We start from the raw sequence: 21,507 nt of genomic DNA, 5'->3' as shown, positions 1-21,507 counted from the left end.
TCATAACCTTGGAGAATACCCAGACCAAGTGCCAATAGACATAGGAAGGTACCATAGATTGGTAGGGAAACTTATTTATCCATCGTATACATCGGTCTGACATCACTTGTGTAGTAGGTGTAGTAAGCCAATTCATGCATTGTCCAAGTGAGGATCATATGCATTAATGCGGTGATTCGGATTCTTCGATACCTAAAGTCCTCGCTTGAAAAAGGACTTATGATCTCAAAAAACAACCACTTGAGGGTTGAAGGTTATACAGATGCTGACTAGGCAGAAATATTTCTGATAGAAAATCCACCTCATGCTATTTTACGATTATTGGAGGGAACCTAGTTACATGGAGAAGTAAGAAGCAAAAGGTGGTAGCATTAGGAACTGCCGAAGCTGAGTTTTGTGGGATGGCTAAGGGTTTGTGTGAACTTCTCTAGCTTCGAAGATTATTAACCTAAATTGGCTTTACCCCAAACTACGAGATGGACTTATTCTGTGATAACATGACTGCTATTGACATTCCTTATAATCCAGTTCAACATGATCGAACCAAAAATGTGGAAGTAGATCGACACTTTATCAAACAAAATCTTGAGCCAAGACAATTTGATCTCCATTTGTTAAGTTTGAAAACTAGTTGGCAGATATACTTGCAAAAGTTGTGTGCAGTAAGAGCTTCTACAACTCACTTGTCAAGTTGGACATTAGGAATACATATGCACCAACTTAAGGGGGGAGTGTTGGCATGATTTGGTGATTATAGCAGTGAATTGTGGATAGACAATAGGCATAATTGTAGGAGGAAATTATGAATTGGTAAATATCTCTATAATATAAATTCATTCATCTTGTAAGGGAATAAAAAGTGTAGAAATATACAAAATTATTTTTTCCATTTTCTATCACATGTGAACCTCTATATATTCCAATACACACATATTATTTTTCTATAGGAGCAAATATAGTTAATTAAAACAATAGAAAGAGATTAAAGTTTTAAAAAGAAAAGAAAAGAAAAGAAAAAAATTAAGCAAACACACAGCATCCGCAGGCCTTGGTAGGCATAAATTATGTGATTTTGTTGAGGTATTTTTGGAGCTCAAACTCGTCCCTTCTATAAAGATTCACAGACAAGCCATGCTTCATGTACATGGTGAGTGCGAGCTTGGGCTCCACAGGGTGATTCTCCACCACCTTCACATGGAAACTGTACAAGACAGAAGCCGCCACAAATTTCATCTGATAGTAAGCGAAGTCTTTGCCCAAGCAGAGGCGAGGGCCCCCGTTGAATGCGGTGAACTTGTAGGCGGACTCGCTCATGAAGCGGCCGTCTCGCAGCCATCTCTCCGGCTTGAACTCTCTGCAGTCCTTCCCCCATATGCTCTCCATTCTCCCCATTGCATATATTGCGTATATCACTTTCGTTCCCTTCTTTAGTATCGTTCCATCTGGAAATTTATCATCTTCAATGACCTACATATAAATCGTATATGTTATTTGTGATGGATATAAATGAGTTGACAAGTGGTGAACCTAGATTTATAAGCGATAATAGGAGAGCAGCAATTCATGTATTATTATTATTATTATTATTATTATTATTATTATTAAGTTCACTGTGAAAGTACTCAGAAACAGTAAGTTAATAATTGATAGTAAAAAAAATAATGATAATTAAGACTAAATTAATTTTCCCTAAATATTTTCATATTCATTGCGAAAATCATCATTGATTGTGCTTTGTGAGAATATCTGAAAGGGACAAGCTCTACATATATATATATATATATATATAACAAGTAGCACTAGCTAGTGGGCTGCCACAAAAAGTGATTGGTTCATTCAATAAGTGCTTTGTTTTGAGATATTGAATTGAGTTTTAAACGTAGAATTTGAAACTTTGTAGAATTCTCGAAGATTAAATGTCTCCAAATCTAAGCACTTACAATTTCAGTTCCCACTCCTAATGCTTTATTTTTATAAAAGACTATTATTAACTGGGGAAGAAGTAAAAAACCAAAAAGAAAAGAGTATTACTATTAGTGATTTAAATTTACATAATAATTGAGTGAACTAATGAATATTCATATTACCTCTTTTTGGGTCAATAGAACTAATGAATATTAATATTGCCTCTTTTTGGGTCAATAGAACTTATGAAAATTAATATTGATAGAACCAATCAATATTACCTCTTTGTGATCCACCGGCACCGAAGGGTAAAGCCTCAGCGCCTCCGAGATAGCAGCCTGCAGGTAATCCATCTTCTTCACTTCCTCCGGCCTCAATTCAACCCCACCAGCGCCTCCGTTCTTCTTTCCTTCCTCATCACCGTCCCGCTCAGAAACAACCCTGCGTATCTCCTCAAGAATCCTGTCTTCCACCTCCGGTCTCCCATTCAACAACCAGAAGAACCACGTCAACGCCACCGACGACGTATCCCTCCCCGCCAGTATAAAATTCACGCATATATCCCTCAGAAACTTGTCCGAAAACACCTCCTCGCCGCCTTCCTCATCAACCCTCATCCCCATAAACACCGTCAACAAATCCGATTTCATCATCTTCATCTCCTCACTACCGTTCACTTCTTTCTTCCTCCTCTCAATCACTTCCTCCGCGAACTCGTCCACTCCCTTTATCGACTCCTTCAGCTTCCTCTCCGTCCCTACGTTCAGCCACCTCATCGCCTTCCAAGCCACCATCGGCGTCACGAACCGGAACACCGTCGCTTCCGTCGCCTCTTCGAACGCTCTTGCGAAGGGTATTTTCGGAAGACCCGGTCGGAGGCACCCCGGGTCCACCCCGAACGCTATCATGCACACGTTGTCGAAGGTCAGCCTCAGCAGCAGGTCCTGCAGGTCGACGGGCTGCGATTTTTGGGCGGCGGTTTCCATGACGGGGAGGAGCCGGCGGTGGACGAGCTCCAGGAGCGACTCGGTGGTTAAACGGCGGAATTTGGCTGAGTGAAACTCGATGCTCGCCGTCTTCCGTTGCCGCCGCCAGGTCTCGTCGTCAGCGCTGAAGATCCCTTCTCCGAGCAGCTCTCGCACGGTGTCGCGGAAGTACGGGCCTTTGGGGTAGCTCGGGAATTTGGTCTTGAGAAGGTGTTCCAAGTTGCGAGGGTCGGCGGTGACGACGCAGTTGAGGGTGCTGAACCAGGGCCCTTTGAATACGAACGTCCCGTTTCGTCGGCAGAGGACGTCGGTCAGCCATTCGTAGGGGTTCACTCGGAGACCGGCCAACAAGGAGGGCAGCATCCCGACGACCGGCCACACCGGGAGGCCGTGGCGGCTTTGTTGCCGCAAGGAGTGTATGGTAACGAAGACGAGAAAGGCAAGGAAGAGCTCGAGGATGTGTACCTCCGGCGGGAAGTGGAGGTGGCTGGAGAGGCGGATGCCGGCGACGGCGTCGCCAGCGGCTGTAGTGTCGTTTCCGGCTGAATTCATGAGAAAGTAGATGTGTGTGGTGGGATGGGATTGCAGATGCATGGGGAGGTTAGGTGGGGCGGTGGTCATGCGTTATATGGGGAGGAGGAGGTGGTGGTGTTTTCTTAGCGTGCATGCTTTTGTCCCAGCGGTTTTGATTTGGTGAGCTGAAATGAAAGGCTGCTTTTTATGTGAGTGGCTGAAGAAGTAATGCATTGTTAATGTTTGTATTAGGGCTTTTCTTGGAAAAGGGTTTTGGGTTTCACTTTTGTTTTGTTTTCTCTTCGTTGGTAAGTGTTTGGGTTTTGGGAATTTTCTTTGGGAGGTGGATAAATGATGGGACGTTAATTTGGATTGACGGGGTTTGTATTTCGAATGTGAAAATGGGAGTTTTAACACCTATGTTTTAATGGCTTATTGGGGGGATTTGAGACGTGAGTGTGGCTCTGGGAGGATGAGAAAGTGGGTGTGACGGATAACCTAAGCACAACGGTCTGCATGAATCCCACGCATCCCCGCGCACGTTAGAGCGGGGTAGAAGAAAATGTGTGGGATGGCGACCAAACCACGGAACATGTGTGACCGTGCGAAAAATGGACTGCCAACTCGGCATTTGATGCTTAATCTCATCATTTAGTAGGGTTCAGTATTTCGTGACCCAAAAGTTACCTCGTGACCCACACAAGTTACCTCTTACTCCCTTCAAGAAGAAATTATTAAGTGGAGTGAATTATGTATCATTTATAGGCTAATCAAATTAAGCATATACAACTTTTAAGTTGATGTATAAGTATTATTAAAGATGAAAGAAAATAATATAGATGAGATAAAAATTTACGTGATTCAGCTATGCTTACTTCACGGACGAATGAAATAAAAAATTTCACTATTTTGGGAGAAATTATAAGATGATTTGGAATTAGTCTTGTATAAAATATCACCGGCCTTATACAAGATATCTCTCTTTTCTTTATCTCTCATCTTCTTTCCATATATTCTACTTACTTCAAACATGCAAGTGTGTATTCAAACATGCAAATATGTGCGTTTCAAATGAGAAGGGGAGGGTGCCCTTACATAGGGCAATAAGGATAGTTAAATATTTATTGGGGTAAAAAATGAAGGGGTGGAAGATGGGGTGATATTCATATTTTTCATAACACTTCTCATTGAATGTTACTCATGTATTAACTCCGTCTGCTAAGATCTTTAAGATGTCTCATTCCGATGAGATAAACCAATTTCGAAAAAATTGTTGTAATAGGCAAAGTTTTGGTGAATGAATTTACTAGATTATCACTTGATCAGATCTGCTGAAAATTTATATCACCATTCTTCTAGAGTTCATATGTATAAAAGAATTTTGGAAAGATATGCTTTGTTCTCTCACTCTTTAAGAATCCTCCTCTTAATTAAGTTATACATGTAACGTTGTCTTCATATAAAACTGTTAGAATATACTTGATTGATTGAAAACCACAATTTGCTTAGATATGAGAAATCATTTATCTGAGTCACATGCATTCTCTACTAGTTTCATGAATAGCTAGCCAGTATTTCAGAATGATTAGAGGATGTTGCTGTAATCATATGTTTTACTGATTTCCAAGATATAGAAGTTTTTTCATACAGAAATACATATAAGGTTTGAGATTTAGCATTGTGAGGATCGGATAGATATCCAATATCTGCATATCCGACTAGTTGAGATTTAGAATCCAATGAGTAGAATAAACACAAATCAGATGTAACTCTCAAATAGCGTAGAATGTGCTTAATTCCATTCTAGTGTCGTCGAGTAGGAGTAAAACTATCTTGCTAGTAGATTTATAGCAAATGCAATTTTGAGTCTTGTACAATTGGTCAGATACATCAAAGAGCCAATAACACTTAATTATGGTACTTCAAACTCAAGTAATTCCTCCCCCTCATCATGAGGTCGAAATTGATCCTTCTTAACATTAAGTGCCCACACCATCATTGGAGATCCCAAAGGATGAACTTTGTCCATATAGAATTGACTTAATACCTTTTCAGTATATTTAGATTCATGAATAAAAAATTTTCCATTTACATGTTAAATCTGTAGGGCAAGACAATATTTTGTCTTTCCTAAATCTTTTATCTCAAATTCCATAATTAAATAATTAGCAGATTTAGTGAACTCTTTAGGAGTCCCAATTAAATTTAAATCATCAAAATAAACAGCAAATATAGTAAATCCAGATTCTGATATTTTAATAAAAATGCATGGACAAAGATGCAATGAGTTGAAGAACTCACAAGATACTCACTTAATCGATTGTACCACATGTGTTCAGATTGCTTTAATTCATATAAAGAACGTTTGAGTTAAATTGAATATAAATTTTTAGGTTTTGCTTCAGGAAATTTAAATCTTTCAGGGATTTTCATATAAATTTCATTATCCAACGATCCATATAGGTATGCTATTACTATGTCCGCAAGGCGCATGTTCAACCATTCAGCGATTGCTAGTTTAATTAAGAATATGAAAGTGATTCCATTCATTACGGGAGAATATGTCTCCTCATAATCAATTCCGGGTTTCTGCGAGAAACCTTGTGCCACAAGCCTTACTTTATATCAAGTAATTTCATTATTTTCATTTTCCTTGAGCACTAATACTGATTTGTATCCAACAGGTTGGACATCTTCAGGTGTCTAGATTATAGGTCCAAAAACTTCTGTTTTTGATAAAGAGTTTAATTCTGATGTAATAGCCTCTTTCCATTTTGGTCAATCACTTCTATATCAACATTCATTAAAAGATTTAAGTTTAGGATCCTCATTACTTCTGGTAATGTCAGCAGCTACTACATATGCAAATGTATTATTAACAACGTAACAAATTTATTTGTATCCCATATTTCTCCTATGTAATGAATTGAGATCTCATTATTATTTCCAGGTACTTGTCCCTTTTCAAGGGACGTCTCTTCAAGAGTTTTCTCTTCAGCAGATTCCTCTTTAAGAGGTTCCATAATAGGGATTTCATTTTTAGGAGAAACGAGTTTGTGAATATCAAATGGATTATCCACCTTTGTAACATTTTTGTGGAGTGTTTATAGATTTCAATTTTCTCCTTCTGAGAGTTTTATCTTTTGCACTAACAGGTCTTCCACGCTTAACTGGAAGTTTAGGTTCATTAGCTGGTTGTTGTCCTCCAGGGACATAAATACATGCTGGAATATTTGCAACAAGTATATATACAATATTTTAATATGACCTTGGTACCTACAAAAGAATATGGTAATTGATTTGCAACCCCTTGCAAATGTATAATCTTCTAAACTTCAAGTTTAACTTTGATTTGTGTCAGAATCTAAATGAGATAAATCATGACATTCCATGTGATTTAATGTTGTGCTTCAGACATTAATTTTTCTCCTCCTGATGTAGGGAATACTGCTTCATCAAAATGAAAATCTTGAAACTGTACTTTAAACAAATCACCTATTAAAGGTTCAAGAAATCTAATAACAGAAGGGAAATAAAAACCAACATAGATACCAACCTTACGTTGAGGACTCATTTTAGTCCTTTTAGGAGGGGCTGTAGTAACCCGACCCCGAGAAAAAATAAATAAATAAATAAATAAATAAATAATAATAAATAATAAATAAATATAAAATAAATAAATAAATAAAGAGATATTTTGGAAAAGATATTTTGAAAAGAGATATTTATATATAAATATCTTGGAGGACATATTTATTTAGATTACTTAAGGACTAAGTTAGGTTTTATTCTATGAATTCTCTTATTCTCTCTCTCTCTCTCTCTCTCTCTCTCTCTCTCTCTCTCTCTCTCTCTCTCTCTCTAAGATCCTTCGCCGTTCGTTGTCCGTTTCCAAAAACGGAGGGTACTGCGTGGATCAGAAGAGGAAACTCTACACTTTTAGTGGATCGGATCGTCGTTTCGAAGAGTTTCGAGTTTTCCTAATAATCGAGGTAGGAATCTGATCCTAATTTTGATTGGATATTTGGATAGCAGTAGAAAACATAGTAAGGTTATGTTCTGTGGTTTTAGGTTTTCGGGATCTCAGGTTCTCAATTTGGACTGTTTTCATACGAACTTTCATTTCGAGTATAAGGTAAGGGGAATTTGGTTACAACAACTATTTTGGAAAAACTAAATCGCTAAAAAGTTAGTTTATGATATTATGTATGATTTAACTGTTTATTTGTTAAATTCTACCGAGTAGAAATGCCGGTTTGATGATTTTATGGTTTTTGGTAAAAACGAGGATTTCAACGTGTGATCTCCAAATTTTACAAATATTGTTTATTTGTGTTTATACTATAGTAGGAGAGGCTCGAATCCTTTATTTATTTAGTTAAACTATGTATATTGAATTTCTATCATTTAGAAGGTTTTTGAAGCAAACTTGTGTGATATATGTTGAAATGGAAATGGATGAAATTTTCTATACTATTGATATAGAATATGGGAATGAAGTTCCAAATTTTTTATACTGAGAATGTGATAAATGGAGGCCAGTGATACACCGAACTGAATCAGTAAACAAAGAGGGGTAAACTGAGTGGAAAGACGTCAATTTGAACCCAATTCTATTAGTGGAATTTTTGAAAAATACTGGAATTGCGCAGGTTATCATATTTGTATAAATTGAATTTATGATACACGGAACCACAGCTTGAGAGTCCCGGGAGGGTTGAAAAAAACTTTCTTTGCAGGGTTGAAATAAACTACTGTTATATGATATGACGCGATATCGTAGCTAGATGTACACGTGCAACCACACGTACTAAACGATGTGGGTACCAAGGTGGTCGGCTAGCAGGGTAAAACCATTGGCTAATATTGGGCCAATGGAGGCCGTCGGATCGTAAGTAGGTACTCGACAGTGCCTGCACGAACAGGGCATTGGACGAGTATCAGTGCACAACCCGGGCCATGGGGTAAAACTGGTTATAGGGATATTTCGCTGTTGGTCATATGATAAATCATTAAATGGTCAAAAGATAGATGTGGGAATTTGTAATATGAATAATGATATACCTGATGCATTACTGTATTGAAAATATTTGATTTATATTCTAGATGTTGAATGAAAATATGCATGTATGCAGTCACACACTATTGTAACTCTTTCTTCCTTACTGAGAGGTGTCTCACCCTATCATACAACCTTTTTTTTTCAGGTCCATCAGTATGTCGGTCCTAATAGCTAAAAGGTTTTTGGTTAGCTTACGTAAGCATCTAAATCTTGTATTAAACCTAATTGAAAGTCCTGTTGGAGGATTGTAATAACAAGAATTTTATCCTATGTATGACTTTATGAGAAATGGTGTGGATATATTAGTAAACTATGGTATAAGTCTAGTAGTAATCCCAATGGATGTTTATGTTTTTCCGTGACATTTACATCATGATTATGTATGTTTTACACCCGTATGTCCCTGTTTAGGGCGGGTTGTTTCCATATCTTGAACATTTATAGGTATTTGATGTGTGTGAGTGGCACTTGGGTCCATGTAAAGGGTCGGGTCATTACAGTTGGTATCAGAGCCCGTAGCCAGTCAGAAGTATGATTTGATTCATACTGCTTGGTTAGGGATATGTGCTAAACTAAGAAGTTGCTAGTTGTTACAGTCTAGAATATACCAGAGTATAAGACATGGATATGACCTTGAGTTTTGTTTTGTATACCTGGAGACGAAAACAATTGGCAGACTTCTGTGTTTTTCTAAATCATTCGAAGGGTTCAGAAAATCATGGCAATCTATTGATGGTGTTGTTTCCAAGTGGAAGGGCAGAACTTGAGTTAGAATGATGATGTTAAATTTATGGAGTACATCGATATTCAGGATGTGGATTTAAGGGAACTGAGTTTATAGTATGATAGTTTTAGTTGATGCTTAGGCTATTACCTTCTAATGGATTCTCGTAAATGTTTTCAGTGTGGAATCCAGGGATATCACTGCCAATATAGGTGGCAGTAGTAGTGAGGGTGCCGGCCCCGAGGCTGGTAACGACTCTACTAGTGTGTTACCTGAATTCGTACAGCAGCTTATGGCTGAGGTAGTGCGTACAAATAGAGGGCAGGATCATCCTATAACTGAGTTGGGTTGCTCCATTGAGCAGTTCACCAGATTGAAGCCCTCTGCTTTTGTGGATAGTGCAGATCTAGTTTGTGCTGAGAATTGGATCCAGGATATCGAGAAGATCTTAGATGTGTTAAATTGCACCAAAAAGCAGAAAGTCACCTTCGCCATGTTTAAGTTGGCAGGGGAGGCTAAGAGATGGCGGGGGTCGGTAAAGCAAATGGAAGAGCACCTACCGATATCAATAGTGTTGACGTGGGCCCGATTCAAAGAACTCTTCTTTGAACGATATTTTTCGACCACGGTTAAGAACGCAAAGATGGAAGAATTTATGAACCTGACGCAGGGATCGCTGATAGTGCAGCAGTATGCTGCCAAATTCCAGGAGCTATCTCTATTTGCTCCCTTCGTGGTTCCTAATGAAGCGAAGAAAGCTTGGAAGTTTCAGAGGGGTCTGAGGAGTGAGATCCGTAAGCAAACGGCGATCTTGTAGTTGCAGGACTTTGCTATGTTGGTTGATAAAGCCACGGTAGCAAAGGAGTGTTTACTAGAGGATGCAAAAGTTCAGGTTACAAAGAAGAGGCTAGCGCCTCCTAATTATTCGTTTGGTGCAAGATAGGGTAAGTGGAAGAAAAACAGTGGTGGTACGTCCCAGAATGCTGCAAGTATTCCACGTTGCTCTTTATGTGGTAAGAAATACCAGGGGCAGTGTTGGTTGTCTATGGGAGCCTGTATACGGTGTGGTGACAAGGACATCAGGTGAGAGACTGTCCGAGGTAGAGGAATGATGGAGTCAGGAAGCAACAATCAAGAGGGAATGCTCCGACACAACGTGGTGGTCAGCAGGGGGGTACTGCCCAAGCTAGGGTATATTCTCTTACTCTGGGTGACGCTGAGAACGCTGGTGACGTGGTCACAGGTATCATTTGCATGCTTCCTCATAAAGTTGTTGTATTATTTGATTCTGGGGCAACACATTCTTTTATTTCCAGAGATTTTGTTAAATTGTGTGGATTAAAAGTGCAATTGTTAAATGATGAACTAGTGGTGGCTACACTGTCTGGATCTATGGTCAGGTGTAGTAAGGTAGTTCGGGACTTTCCGATTGAAATAAAAGGGATGATACTACCAGTTAATTTTGTGGTGTATGACATGTATGACTTTGATATCATCTTAGGGATGGACTAGCTGTTTGCCAGTTATGCCAGTATTGATTGCCGCAAGAGGGAGGTTTTGTTTAGACCGCCAAGAAAGCAGGAATTTCAGTTCCTTGGATCGTGTGTGCGTTCTACACCATGTATCCTTTCTGCTATGCAAGCGAGGAGGCTACTTCATAGGGGGTGCCAAGGATATCTAGCAATGGTGAAAGACACACCAGTAGGAGAACGGGAATTGGAAATGATTCCTGTGGTACGCGAATTCCCTGACGTATTTCCAGAGGACTTACCAGGATTACCTCCGGACCGTGAGTTGGAATTTGCCATAGAATTAGCTCTAGATACGGCGCCGATATCGAAAGCTCCGTATCGTATGGCTCTAGTTGAGCTAAGAGAATTAAAGGAACAGTTTCAAGAGTTGCTTGACAAGGGGTACATTCGACCTAGTGTTTCTCCTTGGGGAGCACCGGTGTTATTTGTGAAGAAGAAGGATGAGTCGATGAGGATGTTCATCGACTATCGAGAACTGAATAAGGTAACTATAAAGAACAATTATCTGCTACCCAGGATCGATAATTTGTTTGATCAACTTCAAGGCACACAGGTCTTCTCTAAAATTGACCTACGATCCGAATATCACCAGCTAAAGGTGAAAGCGGAGGACATTTCAAAAACTGCATTTCGAACCCGGTATGGCCATTTTGAATATATGGTTATGCCTTTTGGTTTGACTAATGCACCTGCATCATCTATGGATTTGATGAATAGGGTCTTCCACGAATATCTAGAGTGGTTCGTTGTGGTGTTTATTGAGGATATACTAGTGTATTCTAGGAGCGCTGCAGAACATGAAGTTCATTTGAGGCTAGTATTGCAAATGCTTAGAGATAAGAAGTTATATGCTAAACTAAAGAAGTGCGAGTTCTGGCGGGAACAAATTGCAGAGGCACGTGGTGTCTAAAGAAGGTGTATCAGTAGACCAGAGTAAAATAGAAACAGTAGTGGATTGGGCGAGATCGAAGAATGTACAGGAGGTCAGAAGTTTTCTGGGTCTTACAGGTTACTACCGTCAGTTTGTTAAAGGGTTCTCCAGTTTGGCAGGTCCTTTGAAGAAACTCACGTGGAAGAGTGAGAGATATGATTGGATGGATGAGTGCGAATTGAGTTTCCACGAGCTGAAGCGGTGACTGGTCACTGCTCCAGTTCTGACTTTTCCATCTAGTGATGGTGGTTTTGTTATATACAGTGATGCTTCGAAAAAGGGTCTTGGTTGTATTCTAATGCAGCAGGGCAAAGTAGTGGCTTACGCTTCTCGTCAACTCAAAGAATACGAGAAGAACTACCCGACACATGATTTAGAATTAGCTAACGGTAGTGTTTGCACTGAAAATTTGGAGGCACTACTTATACGGTGAAAGATGTGAGATTTTTGCCGACCATAAAAGTATTAAATACTTCTTCACCCAGAAGGAGCTCAATATGAGACAGTGTAGGTGGCTTGAATTGATTAAAGACTACGACTGTGTTATTAGCTATCACCCAGGAAAAACTAATGTGGTAGTTGATGCTCTGAGTCGGAAGTCAGTTGATGCGTCTGTCTCAGCAGTACAGGTTCAGCATCAGATCTGCATGGACTTGGAGAGATTGAGTTTGGAGGTAGTGGAAGGAAATCATCAGGTTGTCCTTGCTAGCTTGGTGGTACAATCGACTTTTCAGGAAAGGATCCGTGTGGCGCAGAAGGAAGATCCCTAGTTGGTTGATATTATGGAAGGAATCCAGAAGGGGCTAAAGTCGGATTTTAGTATCTCTGGCAATGGGATATTGAGATTTCGCGGCAGGATTTGTCTACTGAATGACATTATGATAAAACGGGTCATTCTAGAGGAGGCACATCGTTCACTTTATACTGTACATCCTGGTAGTACAAAGATGTACTGGGATTTGAGGGAATCTTTCCGGTGGTCTAATATGAAAAGAGAGATTGCTCGATTTGTAGAGCAGTGCCTAACATGTTAGCAGGTCAAAGTAGAGCACCAGAGACCTGCAGGATCACTTCAGCCACTTGACATTCCCAAGTGGAAGTGGGAGCATAACTTGATGGATTTTGTATCGGGATTACCTGCGGCGGTGCATGGTCAGAATGCTATTTGGGTTATAGTAGATCGGCTGACAAATACTGCACATTTCATTCCAATCAGAGTTAGCTATTCTCTAAATAGGCTAGCAGAGCTATATGTGCAGGAGATTGTACGACTCCACGGTGTTCCTATTTTGGTTGTTTTGGATCGAGATCCCCGTTTCATGTCTCGATTTTGGAAGAGTCTATAGGAGGCCTTGGAGACACAATTGATGTTTAGTACGTCTTTTCACCCGCAGATGGATGGGTAGTTTGAGAGGACTAATTAGACGTTAGAGGATATGTTGCGGGCTTGTGAACTGGATTTTGGTGATAGTTGGATACAGTATCTACCGCTTATCGAATTTGCATATAATAACAGTTACCAGACCAACATAGAGATGGCACCTTATGAGGCGATGTATGGTCGCCGGTGTCGATCTTCGTTGTTCTGGGATCAGGTAGGTGAGCGGCAGGTATTGGACCTGGAACTGGTTCAGCAGGCCTTTGCAAAGGTCGAGTTGATCAGGGAGAGAATCAAAGTAGCTTAGAGTCGGCAGAAGAGTTATTCTGATACTTGTCGATGAGAGCTGGAATTTGAGGTAGGAGATATGGTCTTTGTGAAGATCGCTCCGATGAAAGGGGTGATGAGGTTTGGAAAGAAAGTGAAGTTAAGTATTCGGTATATCGGGCCTTTTGAAGTCCTGAAAAGGATAGGTTTGGTTGCTTATCGAGTGACTTTACCTCTAGCACTATCCAGAGTTCATGACGTGTTTCACGTCTCGGTGCTGAGGAAGTACGTGTCGGATCCATCACATGTACTGAGTTACGAACCTCTAGAGATCAGTGAGGCTTTATCATATGAGGAGGTACCAGTACTGATATTAGATTGGAAAGTTCAGCAGTTACGGACTAGGAAAATACCGCTAGTGAATGTATTATGACGTAACCATGTAGTGGAGGAAGCTTCATAGGAGTTAAGAGTCAGAAATACGCCAGAAGTACCTGTAGTTATTTTTGGATGGTACGTAGTTATGTATAGTAGTATAGGTGGTATGGTCTTCGGGAGAGTTTTGTGTGTGTGTGTAATCTTCCGAAGCATCACATTATAACCACGGTATTTCTCCGCCATAAGTGAGGGTAGATAATAACTTCGGGCCAGAGCTACTTTGAGGGTGGCTGCTGACTCTTCTGTAGGTCTCCGACGTAAGGTAGAGTATGCTTGGTATCAGTTGGTGAATTTCAGAGACGAAATTCTTATAATGAGGGGAGATTGTAGTAACCCGACCCCAAGAAAAAAATAAATAACTAAATAAAATTAAAAAAATAAATAATAATAATAATAATAAATAATAATAAATAAACATAAAATAAATAAATAAATAAAGAGATATTTTGGAGAAGATATTTTGAAAAGAGATATTTATATATAAATATCTTGGAAGAGATATTTATTTAGATTACTTAAGGACTAAGTTAGGTTTTATTCTATAAATTCTCTTATTCTCTCTCTCTCTCTCTCTCTCTCTCTCTCTCTCTCTCTCTCTCTCTCTCTCTCTCTCACTCTAAGATCTTTTGTCGTTCGTCATCTGTTTCCAAAAATGGAGGGTACTGCGTGGATCAAAAGAGGAAACTCTACACTTTTAGTGGATTGGATCGTCGTTTCGGAGAGTTTCGGGTTTTCCCAAGAATCGAGGTAGGAATTTGATCCTAATTTTGATTGGATATTTGGATAGCAGTAGAAAACATAGTAAGGTTATGTTATGTGGTTTTAGGTTTTCGGGATCTCGGGTTCTTGATTTGGACCGTTTTCATACGATCTTTCATTTCGAGTATAAGGTAAGGGGAATTTGATTACAACAACTATTTTGGAAAAACTAAACTGCTAAAAAGTTAGTTTATGTTATTATGTATGATTTAACTGCTTATTTGTGAAATTCTACCGAGTAGAAATGTCGGTTTGACGATTTTACGATTTTTGGTAAAAACGAGGATTTCGACGTATGATCTCCAAATTTTACAAATATTGTTTATTTGTGTTTATACTATAGTAGGAGAGACTCAAATCCTTTATTTATTCAGTTAAACTATGTATATTGAATTTTTATCATTTAGGGAGTTTTTGAAGCAAACTTGTGTGATATATGTTGAAATGGAAATGGATGAAATTTTCTATACTATTGATATAGAATATGGGAACGAAGTTCCAAATTTGTTATATTGAGAATGTGATAAATGGAGCTGAATCAGTAAACAAAGAGGGGTAAACTGAGTGGAAAGACATCGATTTGAACCCAATGCTATTATTTGAATTTGTGAAAAAATACTGAAATTGCGCAGGTTATCATATTTGTATAAATTGAATTTATGATACATGGAACCACAACTTGAGAATCCCGGGAGGGTTGAAAAATACTTTCTTTGAAGGGTTGAAATAAACTACTGTTATATGATACGGTGCGATATTGTAGCTAGATGTACACGTGCAACCACACGTACTAAACGATGTGGGTACCAAGATGGTCGGCTAGCAGTGTGAAACCATTGGCTGATATTGGGCCAATGGAGGCAGTCGGATCATAAGTAGGTACTCGATAGTGCTTGCACGAATAGGGCATTGGACGAGTATCAATGCACAACCCGAGCCACGGGGTAAAACTGGTTATAGGGATATTTTGCTGCTGGTCATCTAATAAATCATTAAATGGTCAAAAGACAGATGTGGGAATTTTGTAATATGAATAATGATATGCCTGATGCATTACTGTATTGAAAATATTTGATTTATATTCTAGATGTTGAATGAAAATATGCATGTATGCAGTCACACACTGTTGTAACTCCTTCTTCCTTACTGAGAGGTGTCTCACCCCATCATACAACCTCTTTTTTTCAGGTCCATCAGTACGTCGGTCCTAATAGCTAAAAGGACCGGGGAGATTGTTTTTGGTTAGCTTACATAAGCATTTAAATCTTGTATTAAACCTAGATGAAAGTCCTGTTGGAGGATTGTAATAACAAGAATTTTATCCTATGTATGACTTTATGAGAAATGGTGTGGATGTATTAGTAAACTCTGGTATAAGTCTAGTAGTATTCTCAATGGATGTTTATGTTTTTCCGCGACATTTACATCATGATTATGTATGTTTTACACCCGTATGTCCCTATTTAGGGCGAGTTGTTTTCATATCTTGAACAGGTATAGGTATTTGATGTGTGTGAGTGACACCTGGGTCCATGTAAAGAGTCGGGTCGTTACAGGGGCAATAGGAACATATACTACACAATCAAAACTTCTTAAATAAAAAATATCAGGTTGTTGCATAGAAACTAATTTCTTCCCAGAAACAATATAAGTAATATAAATGAATTCTTTACTACCTTCATTTTGTAGTTTCAACGTGATATCCATTAAGTCTTAAATCTTTAAATCTTAACAAATTTCTTCTAGATTTGCTAGAATATAAAACTTCATCAATTTGTAATAAAGTACCATTGGGTAACTTTATAATAGCTTTTCAAGGGCCTTCAATCAAATTTGTAGAACCATATATTGTATTAACATTTTTTGAAAATATATTCAAGTAATGAAAATATTTCCTATCTCAAAAAATTTTGTGTATTGTTGCACTGTCAGTTAAACAAACTTCTTTCAAAGACATTTTAGAATCGATCAAAGTTTTAAGATAATTCATATTACAATACATATTTTAAAAACCTATTATTATAATTGATCATAATAATAATAAATATGATAATTTATTTATTAAAATAAAAATACAACATTACCTACTTTATATATCTTAAAATATTACATCATTATTTTCATCTTGATTTACAAGGAAATTAGCAACATCAAGATAAACACAGTTGGATGGTCCAGCATTAAGATCTATTCGAACAACATTGTTAGCAAAATTTGTTTCAACTTCTTTACTTTTTTTCCTTTTCTTTTATAGAAACTTGGTATAGATCTACCAAGTACTTGGGCGTACAGCAGGTACGCGACCAATGACTTTTTACTCCGCATCTGTAACATTCAGTTTCATGCTACTTGAGTCGCTGATTTTGATCATTTACCCGCTTATGGGGTCATCCCACTTCTGGGGGTCATCCCTCTTTTAGGGTGTTGCAACCTCATGTTGATGCTAGTGATTATTTTGACCACGGCCACGACCATGCCCACAACAATGCATACAGCCTTGTCCTCGACCATAAGATGTATTCATATTCATTTCAGGGAATGGGGTCGAACCAATTGGACAAGTTTGATGATTTTTTGTCAAAAGCTTGTTATTTTACTCAGCGACAAGAAGACATGATATAAGTTCAAAAAATTTAATAAATTTAAGCATGTCTTCATCAGTTGCATTTTCACCACATAATTTTATCTTCAAGCTAATCTTATGCAGAACTAAGTTATATTCACTGACTTTTTTAAAGTCATGCAACCTCAGGTGCAACCATTCATATCAAGTTTTTTTGTAAAATCACATTTTTTTTTGTAGTCAAATCTATTCTTTTAATTTTTCCATAGGATAAGTGAGTCTTTAACAATTAGGTATTAAGTCTTTAATTCTTCATTTAAATGATGACAGAGAAAAATCATAACTTTTGCGCAATCCTGCAAGGATGCAATATTTTTATATAAAATAATGTTTCACAAATTCATTGCATTTAGATGGATATCAATATAAAAAATCCATGATAAATAATTTTTACCTTTGATATCAAGGGGAACAAATTTTAACTTTGCTTAGACTCGACATCTGAATAAATTAACAATAATAAGGCAATTTCAAAAAAAATATATATATAAAAACTAAAATAAAACTGAGATAATAATATAATTTTCACCCTTCCGGAGTACTTAAATATGTTTCTTCAGGAATATTATATTATTTTTCTCAATTTGTACTCTTCAAGAGTATAATTCCAATTTACAATATTAAATTGGGTAATAATTTACTACCTCTTCCAAAGGTTAAATAAACTAGCTCATCTGGAGAATAAACATTTCACTTTTTCAAGAGGTCGAATTTAACATCTCTTCTGGAGGTTAAATTTATAGACAAGAGATTTAAATATATAGCCTCTTCAGGAGGACTATCTTACCACTTCTCTTCTGGAGATTGGTATTCTTTAAACTTTAAAAGACATTCTCTTCTAGAGAATATTATACTCTTGTTAAGTAAAAGTTTTAAGAAATAAATTAAATAGGATTTAAAGAGATATCTCAGATAGTTAAAGTCTCGTGCTGATAATGTGTTATAAAAGATGCAGGAAAATAAATAGAGATGAAACAGAAATTTACATGGTTCAGTTATGCCTACTCCATGGGCGGATGTGATAAAAAACTTTATTATTTCGAGAGGAATTACAAGATGATTTGGAACCGGCCTTGTACAAAATATCTCCGACCTTGTACAAGATATCTCTCTTTTCTTTATTTCTCCTCTTCTTTTTATATTCGCTATTTACTTCAAACATGCAAGTGTATATACAAGCATGCAATGTGTGTACAATCATGCAAATATGTGTGTTCCAAATGAGAAGAGGAGGGTGCCCTTATATAGGGTAATAAGGATAACTACGCATTTATTGGGGTGAGAAACGAACAGGTGGAAGATGGGTGACATTCATATTTTTTATAACAATAAGTAAATTCTAGTCAATTATTTATTTTCAAAATAAGCCCTAATTTCCTTTCTTGTTAGGAGATAAATGCTTTTTTTAAACCTTTTTATGTATTTAAATCTATAAATTTTTAAAATAAAAAATCACGCTAAAAAGTATATATATATTGAGTTTGGGACGTATCATAGTATTATTTACTTAAAGAAAAGAAAAAAAAATTACACTTCCTACTACTATAGATTTAAATTTGACAGTACATATAATTGTGTGAAGGAAACAAAAAATATAAAGTTGTCTTAAAATAGAAGGATATTAGAAAAGTTCCTTTCTTAATTCTTTAAGATGTGTCACGTCACATGTAACGCCCTAGGAAATGATATGCTGTGGAATGTAATAAAATAAAAATAAAATAATAAAAAATAAAATAATAATAATAAATTATTAAATTTAAATTTAATTTTTTAAAATAATTAATTAATTAATTAATATAATGTAATATTATTTTAATATAATATAATATTATATAATATATATAAAATGTATATATGTTGTTAAGGTTCTCAGGAAGTTTCAAGAAAGTAAAGTTACAGAGAGGTCACCCCCCCTGCGCAGCTCTCTCTCGTCTCTTTAGTCTCCTCATTCTCTCTCCCACTCTCATTTTCTCGGCCAATATTCGATCGATTAGAAAATGGAAGATACCGTTGGGTTCCTATCTCTGCCACCAAAATTCTTAGTGGAGCGGATTTGTCGTGGGAGCGACGTAGGCATCACTCCTGGGGAAAGGTATACCTCTCTTTCCTTAATTTCTCCTTGAATCTTCAGCTAAATCGATGATCAGACACTGCCATGGGGTCCTTGTCTCGATCATCGTCATTTTTACCGGAACGAATTTTCAATTTAGGGGTCTTAGACACCACTTCAAAGCGAGAGTGGGATTTAAGTAATTAAGGAAATTGGTTGTTTTCGAGGGTTCAACTGTTATTTGAAATTTATGGGCCTAGGAAATGTTAAAATAATATTTTATTTAGGGTTGATTTGATTAAATTAGGGTTATTGAATCAGCGTTCGGGTGACACAGACATCGTTTTGGGGTCCCTGCTAGCGTAGTTTTAGGAAACTAGGTAAGGGGATTAAGTTAAGTCAGCAATTTTATGAAATTTGAATCAATTTAATTGTTATGTTTATATATATAACTTGATTTGAGAATTCGGAGGTTATTTTCGAAAACCCTGTTTGGATTAATTCATTTTACAAAATTAGGATATATGATATGTAATTTTGTATAAAATGAACGGTGGACAGTTGAATATATATATGAATGCGTTTAAATATGAAATTGTGTGGCAGATGATCTGAATGGGTTGGAAATTATAAAATGCTGAATTGTTTGAGAAATACTGGAAATGCTTGCGAAAATACTAGAATTGTTTATGAAATGCAAGAGTTTGAAATAACGGCTAGTGGCCAGGTATTGTTTGATTGGCCAAGGGTCAGGATTATTATTTGACGGCCGAGGGCCGAGTTTTAATTGACGGTTATACGTCGGGTTGTATTTGTGGTCGGGGGCCAAGTTTTTGGAATAACAGGAAATATATGTGAATTGATTTTTAAATGGTGATTTCTATTATCTAAATTGCATAATATGCTTTAGCAACCTTGGGGACCAGTGTATTATGAGCACGGTACCGTTGCTAGGGATTTGTTATGTATTCGTGTGCACCCACACTTGTGCTGAGAGGTGTAGGGTGGCCTTGTCCGATTTGCCTACGTGATGAGAATATACCCCCCTGGGTAAGGGCAATCAAACCAACAGATGGAGCTATATGTACCTGCGGAGTATGTTAGCAGAGAGTACAGATGACTATAGTCTGGGTGGATCCCCCAAGACATTAGTTCAACCTTCAGGCCGCACAACCCGTGCCATGGGGGAAGTAATTGGTATGTTTGTCACAGGGAGTGTCTTATATGCATATCTGTTAATTTATGTGAATATGGATAATTAATAAGATAACTTCGAGGGCTTACTGAGAAAAGTGAGTACCCTAGTAGCAGTAATGGCATTAGAGCAGAGGGAAGCTACTTGTATGGGCGGGTAATCTTCCCAATCCTCGGCTAATTGTGTGTGTGAGCGTAAAATAAGAATGATTTCATAAATGTATTTATTTACTTAGTGAACTGGTTATTTTTTGTACACTAAATGCATGTTGGCCACACACTAACATTAACCTAGTCTTTCCCTTACTGAGTTGTTCCTCACCCCTACTTTACAAACTATCTTTTCAAGAAATCATAGGGATCGGGTCTAACAGGCTAGAGGAACCAAGCCAGTGGTTTAAATTTATGTAGGTGGTGTTTATGGATAGAGATTTTATTTTTTTATAGTTTTATGGGATGTAATTATGTGAAAATTGAGATATTTGTGTATAAAGATAGTTAGAACTCTGGTAATGTAATTTAAGGCTTTTGTATTTTTGTTTTTGCTACGTATATGTGTTTCATATATGATGGATAAGGTATCAGGTACACATACGTCACTAAAGTAGCACCTCGGGCCCCACATGGTAGGTCGGGGTGTTACAAGTGGTATCAGAGCCTAGGTTTGCTAGGTTCTGCAAACTTTGATGGTTGATAATTACCAGAGTATAGGTTGAGATAGGATAAGGATGAGAGTGGGTAGATTAAGTTGGGTTTTGGTGTGGAAGCTTAGAGGCGGAGTTCCTTTGACGGTTTTCTGTGTTTTTCCTAGAATGATGATTTCAGGAAAACCATGGTAAATCCATCGATGGTTTCGTTTCTGGGTTGAGAGACTAAAGCTCGGAAATATAGGTTGGGACGTTAGGGCGGTCGAGTACGTGTATGGAGTTAGTGTTATGTTGGAGACTGATATCTTATTGGTTTTGGTGACAGAACTAGGGGAATGAATCTTTAAATTGAGAATTTATACGTATTAGTAGTTTCTTTATTTCATACTTGCTTCAATTATGATGAATGAGGAGTTTCTAAGCTGGTTTCTATCCTATCTTCGAGGTGGATTCTAGGGGAAATGACATTGTAGCTGGAGGGAATAATCACATGGATAC

The 21,507-nt window shown here is 37.5% G+C and overlaps 1 protein-coding gene across 1 annotated transcript; it reads right to left on the bottom strand.

The window, feature by feature from the left end:
* Positions 1-873: 873 nt before the first annotated feature.
* Positions 874-3,563, bottom strand: LOC131153466 (cytochrome P450 86B1-like). The gene is made up of 2 exons (XM_058105806.1): positions 2,187-3,563; positions 874-1,467 (listed from the first exon to the last, which is right to left on the bottom strand). The coding sequence occupies exons 1-2, from the start codon at positions 3,510-3,512 to the stop codon at positions 1,063-1,065; spliced, it is 1,731 nt and encodes a 576-aa protein (XP_057961789.1). The 5' UTR covers positions 3,513-3,563; the 3' UTR covers positions 874-1,062.
* Positions 3,564-21,507: the final 17,944 nt, after the last annotated feature.

The sequence above is a fragment of the Malania oleifera genome, chromosome 4, assembly GCF_029873635.1.
Source record: "Malania oleifera isolate guangnan ecotype guangnan chromosome 4, ASM2987363v1, whole genome shotgun sequence".
NCBI classification, from domain to species: Eukaryota; Viridiplantae; Streptophyta; class Magnoliopsida; order Santalales; family Ximeniaceae; genus Malania; species Malania oleifera.
This window is presented reverse-complemented; position numbering and strand designations above follow the sequence as displayed.

Coding starts and splice junctions, on each gene's coding strand:
- LOC131153466 (XM_058105806.1), bottom strand. CDS start 3,512: ATGACCACCGCCCCACCTAACCTCCCCATGCATCTGCAATCCCATCCC. Junction 1,468..2,186: donor TGCCGGTGGATCACAAAGAG/GTAATATTGATT, acceptor ATTTATATGTAG/GTCATTGAAGATGATAAATT.